The sequence below is a fragment of the Lutjanus erythropterus genome, chromosome 19 (genome assembly GCF_056507025.1).
Source record: "Lutjanus erythropterus isolate fLutEry1 chromosome 19, fLutEry1.hap2, whole genome shotgun sequence".
Classification (NCBI taxonomy): domain Eukaryota; kingdom Metazoa; phylum Chordata; class Actinopteri; order Lutjaniformes; family Lutjanidae; genus Lutjanus; species Lutjanus erythropterus.
Window position 1 is genome coordinate 30,428,132 of NC_139335.1, and position 13,973 is coordinate 30,442,104.

The window sequence follows — 13,973 nt, forward strand, 5'->3', positions numbered from 1 at the left end:
TCAAATAGATTAGATTCCCACAGCTGCCAAAATAAGACATAATGAGAAACTTTCAAGACAGTGTCATTACTCTGAGATTATTATTTTGAGGAAGCCTCTCCTTATTTTGAGATACTTAGTCGCGTAAGTCATTGTGAGAAACTTTCTCATTATTCTAAATAATAAGTCACAACAAAGTAAAGACAAAATATCACGTTTCTGTAGCAACTATTTATCCTGTAATATGTGTGAACTGATCTCATCAGTTTGTCAGATAATCAGAAAGCTTCTTTCTGCAGTCAAACATGAAGCGAGGCAGATGGGACACGTTTCATTAGTTTGACATATCTGACAGTGTTACTGCTATCATCATACACGTGTGTGTGTGTGTGTGTGTGTGTGTGTGTGTGTGTGTTTGTTGGGTGGGGGGTGATGTACTATACTATAACACCGTTCAAGTCATATTTGATGTCAATATGATCAATCTGAGACATGTCTTCTGCCCTCTGGTGGATTATCAGTGCACTGCAGGCAGCAGCTTGATCAATTATGATACAAAATATCATATCTGAAAACAATATAGATTTTGTCAGAAGGTCCGATAAACACTTCAACTGTAAAAAATTAGAATTTCCTGGTAATTATTTCTGTTATATCTGGTCTGGAGCAAGTTTAAGTTTAACCTCAGATGCAGTGACCTCTACTGGGCTGATGCAGAAGAACAACCAGTGGGTGAATGTTTTGGTAGGGCTTTTTTATTTTAAAACGGTTAACGAGGCCTCCATCTTGTAAGCAGAACAAAGTGCATCTCCTACCAGAAATGTACAGCTTAAGTGCTGAGCTTTCATCAGAACACATTTTCTTCTTGTTCAAATCTCCAGAACAAACTTAACAAAAGGATTTTGTCCCCCGAACATCTGATGGGGACAGCAGAGATCATTCCAGAACATTTAAGTCTTAACATCGTGTCGTTTGTGTGTTCAACAGAGAAACGGGAGGTGGGGTGGTTGGCGGGGGTTTTGTTGATGAACGTTTGGGTGATCCTCCCCCCTCCGGTCTGCGGCGGCTATCAGCAGCGCCGGCATGCAGACGTAAAAAGAGGACGTCATCCTCACATGTTGGTGCTCATCCTGGTCTGGCTGTTGGCCGGCGTCAGTTCACCCTGGCTGCCCTCTCTAGGTGGAGACTGAGGAGAGGACACAACACGAGTGAGGCTCTGTTACATGCGTCTGCGTCTTAAAGCAGTGTCTCACTGAGTCAAGTCAAAGTGGTCATCGTGGTGACTGTGTTCTGCACACACACTGCACAGTCTGGGCTCTGATTGGCTGTGAGTGTGAGCACAGACTGGCACTGGGGAAAAGTTTATCGAGGCAGTTTTTGGAAATGAATGGATCGAAAACAGGACTTTCACCCAGGACACTGGTCCATGTGAACCTAAATGTCACTTTTATCTCTTTTTAGACTGAACTTATTTTCAGTTTCAGTCACAGTTTTGTTTTAATAAGAGGTAATAAAACTGAGACGCCCTGTTAAGTCAACCTAAAGGCATTTATCTCTCATTCAAACTATTTAACGTGTGTTTTAAATAAAATGCATCAAGATTGGGGCTGCAAACAGTTATTTTCACTGTTGATTACTTTCTTGATTAACTGATTAGTTGTTTGGTCTATAAAATGTTAGAAAATTAAAAAAATGTAAATCGCTGTTTTACAAAGCCTAAGATGACAATTTGTTTTGACCTCAAACCAAAGATATGCAGTTTGTTACAAAGAGTTAAGAAACAAGAAAATATTCACATTTCAGAAGCTGGAATGAGAGAATTTTGACTTTTTTCCTTTTATCTAAATAATTGCCGATTAATTCAATGACTGATTCATCATCCATTAATTGTTGCAGCTCTGCTCAATATGAAATGGCAGTAAAAATGCACACATTAAGCTCTGTTGTACTCTGGGTCGCAACAGTTTGTCAGACACAAGCATGTGCATTATGTTCACCTCTGGTTCCACAGGTGTAACATTTAGAACAATACTCATCATCATTAGAGTTCAGCTCTGCAACAATTAATCAATTATTAAATTAATCGCCAAATATTTTTAGAATCATTTAATCATTTTTAAATTATTCGATTATATAACAATTAATTAATCTAAAATAAATATCAAAAACTTGTCTCACTAATATTTTAATATTTCATTCAATCATAATCCTGAAAAACAGACACATAAAGCACATTAGAATAATGATGATAGTGGCATATTTTAAAATGTGTGAAAAAAGTGGACCTTAAATCAAGAGGAGCTGTGATGTATATTAATAATAATAAATTTAATAACTAACCACTGTCAACCCTTCACTGAACTGAAAAATCTATATTTTGACATAAAACTAGATAGTCCTAGATAAAATGGGCGATTATAACAATATTTTTGAGCAAACAGTTCCAATATTGTGATAATAATGTGGGGATGACTATTGCTGCTTTAACAAAATATTAACCCAATGAGATTTTTGAGAAATAATCATCAGTGATGTGGAGATAATGATGAAGTGGTAAGACACAAAACAGCTAGATAAGTTCACTTCACATCACTTTACTGTAATGCAGACTTTAAATACAGGAAAAGACATCACGTATGCCATATAATGATATAATGATAGATCCATATATTGCCCAACGTTAAGCCCAATAAGAGTTCATTCAGTCCTTTAACAGGGTGATTTTCTAATAATTTCATATTTAACTGCTGCTGAAGATGAATACATTCAGTACAAGCTGTAATGAAGTGTGAAAAAAACTGTTTTTCTACCTTGACGTGGATCTGGTTGCGCAGCACAGCAGCTCGGAGGATCATGGCTTTGGCTCGTCTCTGGAACTCTTTGCCCATCTGAAGCGACTTTTCGAACGTGGTGCTCCTCTGGTCCACGTCCCTCGCGTACAGAATCTGTCAACGCGTCAGAGGTCTGGTTAGTAACGATTCAGATGAGAGATGAGTCATTTCAACACTTCTCGGGGTGCGTTTGTGTGTGTCTCACCTTGCTGTGGGAGTCGATCCGTGCGTTGATGAGCCCCTCCAGTATGAGCTGGGTGAGCTCGTCTTCCAGAGCTGCTACTGTGGTGTTGAAGGCCTGAGCCATCTTAGTCATGTCTGCTGACACGTACGGGCTGAAATACTGAACACACACACACAAACACATATCACGTCATAAGAGAGTAGTTACTTCTTCATCAAGTCCTACTCTTTTTTTTTTTTTTTGGAATGCAGAATCTGTAAGCATGTAGGAATGAATATGAATGCTGAATAAGCAGACACAGGTCTGTAAACTGTAGGCACCTGTGTGTGTGTGTGTGCGCATGTCTCACCTGAATGAGAGCTCTGTTCCTGATCTGGCTGTACAGTGTCTTGACGTGTGGGGCCAGGTACATGTCCAACAGGAGGTTATCCTGGAAGAAACAACACACTCACTCAACACAATAAATACACAATTATATACTGCCACATCATGACCTAATAACCTCTGTACAGTCTCACACTGCTGAGCTTCAACTTCTTCGATCACGACTACGCTGTGTGTAGTTTTAGGTAAACACAAAGCTTTCTGCGCTCACCTTCATTTCATCCAGCAGTTTGAGACAGGACGCGTACTTGGACTCGTAGAACTTAAAGATGATGTCACGGATCTGAGGTTCCAACTCTAGAAATAATTTAAAGGAGCTGCGGGAGAAAAAAATAAAAGACTATGTAGACTTCTAGTCATTAGATGTAGCACAAAATGTTTTTTAGTACTACCACACTACTACAACCTACCTGCTGGAGATGACGTTACGCTGGAGCTCCTGTCTGTCAAATGTGGCCAAAGCGCACAAGCCTCCATACACAGCTACATTACTGGGTGACAGGAGCTGCCGGGGACACAAACACATTAATAATTAGCTTTTTGACAATACAATATGTGTTTTTGACAAAAACTAAATTTTGTCCCCCATCACTAACACTGAAATCACTTTAGGAACAAATCTGTTTGCAGTCAGCATGGACCTAGTATGAGCATAACACTGAAAAGACTTGAACAGGTTTCTTTGGTGGATTAAACTGTAACACCATGGTTCCACTGGCTGACATGACTCACCTCTGGACAGTCACAGTGGTCAAAAGAAGCCTGCAGGAAGCACTTGGCAGCTGGTTTGTATTTTCGTGAAGCCAACTCTGCCAGGCCTGAAACGCCAACAAACAAGCTAAGACTTGTATAATAACAATCACTTAATCTTCCAAAAAATGTAGACAGAGCAACCCAACTTCACATTGTACTGGATGACTTTACCATCACAGACCATAATACTGTCTTACCTGCAGCACACTTTAATTTGGTGAGGACTGCTTGGTTTTGACTATCTCGTTCTCCTCTTTGCTAAAGAGAAACAAACAGAAACACCATCAGCTGAAGGCATTTATCATCTGTATAACAAGCTTTGAAGAACAAAATGATTCAGGAATAATTTCCTGTCTCATTCTGAAACTGTCTGGGCCCCGTTTCCCAGAGTCTCCTTAGCTAAGGGTTACCTTTAGAAGGGTGGTCTGAACCACTCATTTGCTTGCCAACATTATTAAGTATGAAAACAACATTTCTGTGCAGAACACATGTTGTCCTATAATCTGTCTATTCTTATCATGATGGTAGCCTAACAAACTACAGGATCTCTTCATAATCTTCATTATTTGTTAAACATTGTGGATTCCATCTAAGTAATGGAGCTAACTAAGGATATGACCTTTCTGACTGTCTGGTTGGTCAGTAGCCTATACAGTAGATACAGTAGCCTGAATCCCAGACTGACTGAAAGTGCTGAACACTGCCATCAGACGAGTACAGTGCTGACAAAGACCACATACGCATACAGAGAAAATGTATAAATGATTTAATAGTCTGTGTTTTATTCTGAAGATCCAATTTAATTTTGCAAGAAAGGTTCCAAAAATGTTCATGAATGCTGTCAATTATAGTTCTTAGAAAGTCTGAATATCAGAATCAGCCAAAACCGGAATCGGCAGGTCACACCTTAAAAAAAACCAAAAAAACAACTGACCGAGAAAATTGAAAATCTCATTTGGACTCTTACATAGATTAGCAGATGATCTTTAGTAGTCATAGCTTCCTTTGTTGTCATATTAGATTGAGGTTAAATCATTTTGGCAACACTTGTTATGTTACAATGTCATTTATGAGCCTTAACAAGTGATCGATTGATGTGTGCACCGCAGTGAAAGACAGCTTACAGCTTATGATGTAGCTTAGCAGCTCTTCCTTACAGGCACCCATAAAGGGACATTCTGGGAAACACTCTTAGGAAATGTAGTTCCTTTGCTAAAGTATACCTTAGAGACCTACGTAGAATGCCAAGGTATACTGAAACTGGGAAACGTGGCCCTGATTGTTAATGGTAAGAACAACCAGCCCTCAAAGTTCGATGTTTAACACAGTCCTGACCTCTGCTGTGTGACAGTGCTGCTCACCTCTGCTATCTCTGGCGTGGATTCTGCTTTGTTGACATAGCTCAATACGTGGGACCAGTTCTGGAGGTAAACACTAACCTGTGGGCACAGAGCAGAGGATGGACTCCTTCATACACTTTCATTGGTGATGTCTAATTGTTGCTGACAAAAGGCAGTACATTAAACTAGTGATGCAACAAGAATTCATGACTCCGACCACCAGTTGTTACAGTGGTACAACATGATTGCAGCAGCAGAGCGTTGTGTTCTCATCCTGCTGTACCTTGATGACATTCAGACACATGTTAATGACATGCTTTGCGCTGGTGCAGTAGTCTCTGGCTCTGGAGTAGCACTTGAGGGCGTTACTGAGGTCACCACAGTCCAGGTAATGGTCCCCCAAGTCATCATGGCCTCTCCTGGGGAGGGAGGACAGAACGGTAAATTCTACTGTACTGCTTTAATATGTCAAACCTTATCTGAACCTAAATGTTCAATTCATGAAAAAATGGAGACTTTGATTCTGTGGGTTTCCTGTGAGAACACCGATGGTGATTAAAGATGTCACGAGCACAGATACTTCAGTACCAAGTTGATGCTAAAATTTTGTAAATGTGACTTTTTTTTTTTAAGAGTACTCTAGGGACAGGAATGCAGTTCTTCTGGACATGACAGGGTCAACATTAACGCTTACAGGTGCTGTAGTCTGCTGTTAGATGCAGAGGAAGGACAATGCCTCTCAGCCCTAAACAACAAAAATTACATGTGTAAGATTGTGCAGCTGCAGCAACAGCTCCACTTGGACTCGTCCAAATGAAAAAGTTTTGATGCGCGGACTGACCCAGTTAACACACTGAAAGAAAGACTGCATGCAACAGCCCTCCTTCCATGTTCCTTTACTGTGGTATTGAATCAGGTATCAACGATTGTGGAAATTCCATAGTTCTGGGATCAACTACTACATTTCTGGTATCATGACATCCCTAATGCTAGTAACAGCAAGTAAAGTGAAAAATATTGATCTAGTTGGACAATTATTTACCCAACATTTCCAACACATCCAATATCATTCCTCATACTTTTAGACCACGCTTACAGCATTCAATAAATAAGTATTCAAGAGCTGTTAGATGGAATTTAAGACTTTTTTTTAAACGTTTGAATGCATATTATTAGTAAATGTGAATTTGTAACACATGTACCCCCTGTAATAAACTCCATGATAAAACATTCCCCATGCCATGATACCTGATACTCTCTTTAATGGAGTTTCCCTTGTAGTTCTTGAGATCAGTATCCAGTTTCTCCAGTTTGAGCAGAGCCTTCTTCCTGGTGGACTCAGCCCAGGCTGAGTCCAGAGGAGGGGGAACAACCGCACCTTCAGGCACTGGTTCCGGCACACCCTGCACTTCCCTACAGGTCAACAACAACAATTCACACAAAATAGTTTATATTAGACGCTGAGAGTTAAAATGCAATATACTTGCCATCACAATTATTTAACAATACACTGTGCCTTTTTTCGCTATTAGTCAATGCTGATATATCATGACTTAAATTTAGCATAAATAACTGAACAATATAAACTGAGCTTAAACATTCCCTTGAGCTCACTGGTTTCAACAGACAACATCACATCACCCTGATTCTGGCTTCCCTCCATTGGTTCCCTGTGCATTTTGGAATTAATTTTAAGATTTTACGGATCACTTTGAAAGCCCATCTAGGTAGAAAATGTTAAGCTTATAGTAGAAATGAAACATTTACAAAGGTAAAGATTCTAACTATGGAAACAATAATAACGGATGATCATTTCTGACTATAAATCTTTGGATTTAATTCTTTTGGTGTGTGTGTGAGGGCTGATGGGGGCTCGGCTTTTCTTCGATAAAAACGGGGTGCTGCATGGAAAAAAGGTCGGGAACCACTGGACTACAATACCGTGTGGCCTCGGTGAGTTTGCGGTGTATCTCTTCGTAAGTGTCGACATTAAAGGTCCTCTGGACGAAGGTGAGGGCCATCTTCAGGGCTTCCACTCGGAGCTGAGGGCAATGCTCAGCGATGAACTGAAGCCTCTCAATGCGCATTAATCCACTATAGCTGGTTGCATACTGCTCCAGGTCCTACACACACACACACACACACAGAGAAAGACAGGTGAGAGATCTAATTTTTGTTTAAAATACTTTTTATTGTGACGGGTCGTGTCATCATACATGGCGCATGTTTTCTCTTCCTCTGTAAAGCAAACAGACACTGTAAACAACACCAGAGTAGAACACAGAACATAAACAAAAGGCCCGGACGCACCCATCCTCCCCCTGGAGGCTTCAGCCCTTCCCTGGAGTGTCACCCAATATATGTAGTGTAGTTTATGTGCAGGATTTGAATTAGTTTACCCTTTCAGATAGGGGATTAAGGGGTGCCAAATTTTATCAAATTCCTTCAGTTTGTTTCTAAACAAATCTAATTCTTTCCAAATGCAGAGTTTAACAACAGACACTTCTTTCTTCTTCCAAAAAAGAAGAATGAGCTTATTAGCAGCAAGAAGTCCATAAGATAATAGGCATTACTAAGCTACCTGTAGTCTCCTTGGTAGGCCACCTGCCTAGTGATACTCCTAAGGGAGAGATCTTATTAAAACAAAGTTAAAGCTGCTCCACTGGCATGTTCAGGTGGTGATATACTATCATTTCGTTTTGGTTGATTTCATGTACTATGCTGATATTCAAACTTATTCACGGCATAAAAACAAATATTCAACACCCTCAAGCACTGAAATCAAGAATAATAAGTACCAGTGTTGGGTTTTCCACTATGTAGTTGGTGTCTGGAGCATTCTGCTGGTCCTCCTGAGGGTCTGCATCAATCTGCATGGGCTCCACAGACCCCTGAGAGAAATAAATAGATATGATCCACATTATAACTGAAGAACATCACAATTACACTAGAAATGTAAAAAAAAAAAAAAGTTCAATTGAGAGTTCAATTTAGTCAGTAAGCATTAAGAAAATGCCTATTGTCCATTTTCTAATAAGCAAATCTGTTCTGGCTGCCGAGTTGTTGTGTGATGCAGCAGATGAACATGAACATCATCAGGCTGAACTTCTGTTGCTTGTGAAAATGCTGGCATGTTAACCTCAACAAGCAGCCTTGTTTCAGGACCTGAGTGCTACTGTCCATAGCATGAAATATTAAAGGGACAGTTCATCCCAAAATAAATTATACATATTTTTCCTCTTGCCGGTTGTGTTATCTATCCATCTAGTTTTGACACGAGTTGCTGACGTTAATTGATACCATAGAGATTTCTGCCTTCTAATTAGGGCTGCACAATTAATGGAAATATTATAAAATCGCAATATGGCAATGTGCCAAATGTCCAAATTGCAGAACCAGAACCAAATTGCAAGTTTTTGAGAAAGGAGAAAATGAGAGAAAACTGCATTTTAATGAAGAGCTGCAGAGATGACCTGGCCTAAAAATAAGAAAGAAAACATGTTTGTTTGCTACAGACCCCAACAAATATCACATCATCATGATTTTAATAGGTTTTTTTTTTTTTTGGTTAAAATGAAAATTTTAAAGGCAAAAATGATCATTCTCACTAATCTAAATCTTAAAATTTATCTTAACATGACTTTTTTTTTTACCATATCATTTATTATTTATTATTGTTATTTACCATAAATGAACTAGATGGCACTCAGCTTGTGGCTGTTGTGAGCACTTTCATGTGGGAACTATTTTCTTTTGACTGACCTACACCTGCCAACCATATTACCAGGTAGAAGGAAATGTGTTTATGGATGAGAGGCTCCAGCTTGTGTCAACAGGAGTGTACACATTAATGCTGTCCTCCCTGGCTGAGCTACAGTGTTTCCCACGCATTCCTTTGTTTATTTGTAAGACTTTGTAGACTTTTTTTTGGGTGGAGGCAAAAATATATTTTGCATCCAATTTTGGATATTCTTCTTTGGTCACAAGAATGACACCATCTGAAATTGATTTGTGGACAATCTCCCCTCTCTCTGCCCCTGTCTGTTCTGCTTTGTGACAGGACAGTTACATTGCACATACTCTGCAGAGACACAAAGAGAGAGAGTCTCCCGTTTACTTTATGCCTACTTACGCTGCTGTTTTATAAAAGCATGTAAGCTCAAGCGTTTCGTGCTGATGTCATTTGGTACCACGTTGGTTTTAATGGGCTCCATCATTAACAACAAGCCTCCTCCACATGCAGCTCACCTTTTGCTGTGAAAATGCAATCACAGGTGGAAAAATCCCAGAATGTGAGTTGTGTTTTTAGGGCTAACTTTATAAAGTGTACTGCTGATGAAGACAGTCAACAGATGAAACACACCAGGAGAGGAACAGAGAGAGGAGGAGCAGGGTAAGCCTCCATGTTAGTGCAACAGAGAAGTTAAGATGTGTGTCTGTGTGGGTAAAAGAGAACTGAGGAGAAAAGCAAGGTGAGCTGATTAAAGCAGTTTGTCACTTAACAGTAAAATAAGGTCGTGAATTAATAAGAAATATAGTGAAATAAGAAATAACCTACTCGAAAAAGGGTAACATATTCTTTTAAATTATAAGGATGGTACCCATCTCGCCACAGTTACACCAACATTCTGTGGGAAACACTGAGTTGTAACCTCTCATCCATGAGTAAATACACGCTTCCTTCAGCACAGTTTGTTTGACATTATGACAGGTTTTTTGGCACTAGTGTGCCAGTACCGGACAGCTGTGTTTCCAGCTCATCCCTCTCCCTGCAGACCAGTCAGTAGCAACTACTTTCTTTCTAGTAGAAAGCAAGTAGTTCCAGTAGATTCTAACATAGTTCTGGTAGATTTTATTGTAGACAGAAAGTAATTCCCACATGAAATTGCTCACAACAAGTTGTGTGGAATGTCTTGAGTGACTGGATCATGATTTTTGGAAAGAGACTGGTGTTTTTGTTTTTTGGTACTTTGAGCATCACAAGCCAAGTGATAGCTGATTCCATTATTTTGGAGAGAAGGCAGAAATTTCTGTGGCCAATATCTCCAAAACTTGATTATGGTTTGCACTGTTCCTTTAAACATAAATACAATCGATTGCAATACAATTTTCTATGGTCTACTGTTACTGAGACACCACACCTAACAGCATTTTTAACACTAAGAGCTGGTTTACATTACAATGTATAGCAGAGAGGAATGGGCATGCTCTGATTCTTAACGGTAGTTTAGCTTACATTTGCTTTGTTAGCTGTTTACCACATTAACAGGGTTAATAAATTGGTGACTGACTAGTACCTCAGGAAGGATAAACTTCTCGCAAAAAACTGTGCCAGTAGTGTATGGTAATGCTAGCTGCTGTTTCGAGCTAACGTTAGTATGACAAACTGCTACAGGAGGTTGGCTTAGCAGTGCTAGCTTTCATTAGCTACAGGCTACTATGATAAACACAAGCTGTTCGTCAGTCTCTGTTATGTTTGCTCTGGTGAATAATCAAATTTGAGATGTGTGTACCTGACGTTATCTTTTAACGCCATTTGTTGTTTTGCCAGTGTGATGTTACGGTAAAGCCGGTACCTTCAGTGCTAATGTTGTTAGCCAGCAAAGGCCTACAGTCAGCTGTTAGCCTTCAGTTCCAAACTCCATTAAAACAATTTCTATATCTAATGCTTTGGCTTCCCGGTAAATATACATGCAGTTACAACGCTTTATGAAATTTCGAGTGCCATTTTACCATTCGACACAGACACCAAGCAGCAAATATTTAAACAAATACGTAATTCATTCGCTGCTTCACAGTAACGTTAGGGAAGGACAGTCCCTTTAACGTCGACAAAACTGCTAACCAATTTTAAGACTGGTTTCGTCATTTTTTGTTTTAATCCAACAACATATCGATTGGTAGCTAAATGGTTCACATGCCCAAAACAACTTAAGGAACTTGCGCTGTTTTCGTGGTTTTAATTTGTGATCTTTAACCATGAACTGAACCGTAGCTACTCTAGCTAACGCTAGCTGACTGCTAGCTAAGGTTACATCGCTGCTACTAACACACATCATGTCCAGTTTCCAGCGGTCGTTGCTGGTTGGGAATGACCACACTGCACTGGTTAAGACTCACCTGGAAGTTAAAGACTTGGACAGGCAAAGGCATCTTATTTCGTTCTGACTTCGGTGTCGTTTGGGGAAGAATATGTCATAGGTATGTTTATATGCGGCGTGCGGTCCAGCAGCCGAGTTAGAGGATAGCTACGGCTCGCGGGAAGGTGCAGTTTGACACTTCTTCTTCTCTGGATTCCATAGACTGGACGCTATAGAGGCGTATTGCTGCCCTCTACCGTTTCTTCTTTATGCTCCTTTTTCAACTGACAACTCTTCAGGTATCTATACTTTACTTGAGTATTTCTTTTTCTGGTAACTTTTTACTTTTACTCCTTATAGTTTAACACAAATATATGTACTTTTTACTCCTAATGTTTCCAAAACAGGCTTATTACTTTGGTTTCAATGATACTGAATGGAAATATTGAATAATTTTATTTTGCATTATTGTGCAATGCCTTCTCATCAAACATCAAAACTAAGTTAAACCTAAGTGGATGGGACAATAACACATAGAAAATATGATTTCTTTGTGTCTGGTAACTATCAGTGCATATCATATCATAACATAACAAAGTAGTTTTTGTGCCTAAACCTAACCAACTAGTTTTTTTTTTTTTTTTTTTTTTACTTTTTTTTAACCTGACCAAGTGGTTTTTGTGCCTAAATCTGTAAAAAAAAAAATCTGTACTCCAGTACAAGTACTTTTACACTGCTAAAGTAATACTCAATTACAAGTAAAAGTACTGGTGTTAGAAATATGCTACAAGTATTTGTTGCAAAAACTACTCAGAGCATTGGTTACTTTTAACCACTGATATCACCATCACTCCTCCAAACTAGAGTTGCAAATTTTGTGCGTTTTCCTGAGCCAATAGTTGAAAAACACTAACAATCATTCAATCCTTACTAATTTATTAGATACAAAACATGCTTTTTTCTCATTTTAAGTCTGACAAAACAATGTAAAATGAGGTGCACCTGCATTTATGCTATTCATGAATATCCATGATTACATTTTTAATTGGTTAAATTTTTAATAGCAGTTAACCCACTATTGATTAATCATTACATCCTTAATCCAAATCTGTGCTAACAAAGCATGTTGTTTTGTTTTTCATCCATCTCATTGTTTTCATTGGCCTATTTTCAATCAGATCACATTATTGGCTACTAGAATGCAGATTAAATGTGCTTAACTGTAATTTTAAAGTAAGTAAGTAGATTTCATCAATGCATACTTAAGTATGAGTAAAAGTACAGGCTTGGAAATCTACCCTTCTGCAGCATTTTTGGGGTGTTCTTCATTTGTACCGCTTGGCTTTCATTCTACCATTTGCTATCAGATAACCTTCTTGGTTACAAATAGGCAGATGAAAGGTTTGGATAGTAATTCAAAAATCAATCATGATTTTACAAGTGACTAAGTAGATTACATTGTGTAACGCATACTTAAACACAAGTAAAATACAGACTTGAAAAAATACAAGTACCCCAAAAAACTACTTAATTTCAGTAATTGGAGTATTTGTAATTAGTTTCTTCTACCCCTCCATGTGACATCAGTAAAGATCTGTGTGAATCACTGAGGCCATTTTAATCTCTCTCTCTGTGTTAGTCCTATCCTGTGAATGCTGACCGGGCACTTCACTATCCTCTGCTGCACGTCACGGCTCACAATCCTCATTATTAATGCTATTAATAGCCCATAAGCTATCAATGGTTCTTTTTACTGACACAGAGATCTACAGGACTGCCAACTAACAACTTCAGTGGTCGATGAAGTATTCAGATCTTTCAATCAAGTAAAAGTATTGGAATTATTGTTATGTAGGCTATATATATATGCAGCCATGTATATATGTATTGCATTTGTGTATGTGTTTTTCTGGTTCATTTAAAAGCAGCTGTGGAAGAAATTCTCCTTTTTATTCTCCTTTACATTTTCTAAGAAGCAATGCCACAATATTAGTGCTGCATGTTTTTGCCACATGAAAATGGATCAGTTCCTCATTTTACAACAATACATATGATGATAAGTTATACATTAATATAATAATATAGAAAAGATCTTGTTATCTTGTTAAAACATGAAATAACATGTAGCAATATAAGAATAAACTTTTCAGATTACACAACACTGCTCAAACTTTCTTTTTCTGGTGTGGCAACAATACGCTGCTGTTTGTAACACAAAACCATCATCCTTAGAAACTGTTTGGAAAAGGGCAGGCACTTTCAGAAAAACACTTGTCAGGTGATTGGATGAAGTATCTGTCCATCATGTCAAACACGGGCTAACTTCAACCAATCTGATCAAACTCTTAGCAAAGTCTGTCCTGAAAAGAGAAAACGTCTCTTTCATTGAGAAAAGTCTTCAGTGCAGTTCTTTGCTCTTCTT

The 13,973-nt window shown here is 38.7% G+C and overlaps 1 protein-coding gene across 1 annotated transcript; it reads right to left on the bottom strand.

Annotated features, from left to right (window-relative positions):
* Positions 1–712: 712 nt before the first annotated feature.
* Positions 713–11,749, bottom strand: gps1 (G protein pathway suppressor 1). The gene is made up of 14 exons (XM_084744806.1): positions 11,592–11,749; positions 8,270–8,362; positions 7,413–7,594; positions 6,720–6,884; positions 5,755–5,890; positions 5,493–5,570; positions 4,329–4,389; positions 4,111–4,196; positions 3,789–3,883; positions 3,590–3,695; positions 3,344–3,424; positions 3,016–3,153; positions 2,790–2,924; positions 713–1,165 (listed from the first exon to the last, which is right to left on the bottom strand). Exons 1-14 carry the CDS (start codon positions 11,622–11,624, stop codon positions 1,091–1,093), a joined length of 1,464 nt encoding a protein of 487 aa, XP_084600932.1. The 5' UTR covers positions 11,625–11,749; the 3' UTR covers positions 713–1,090.
* Between the last annotated feature and the right edge of the window lie 2,224 nt (positions 11,750–13,973).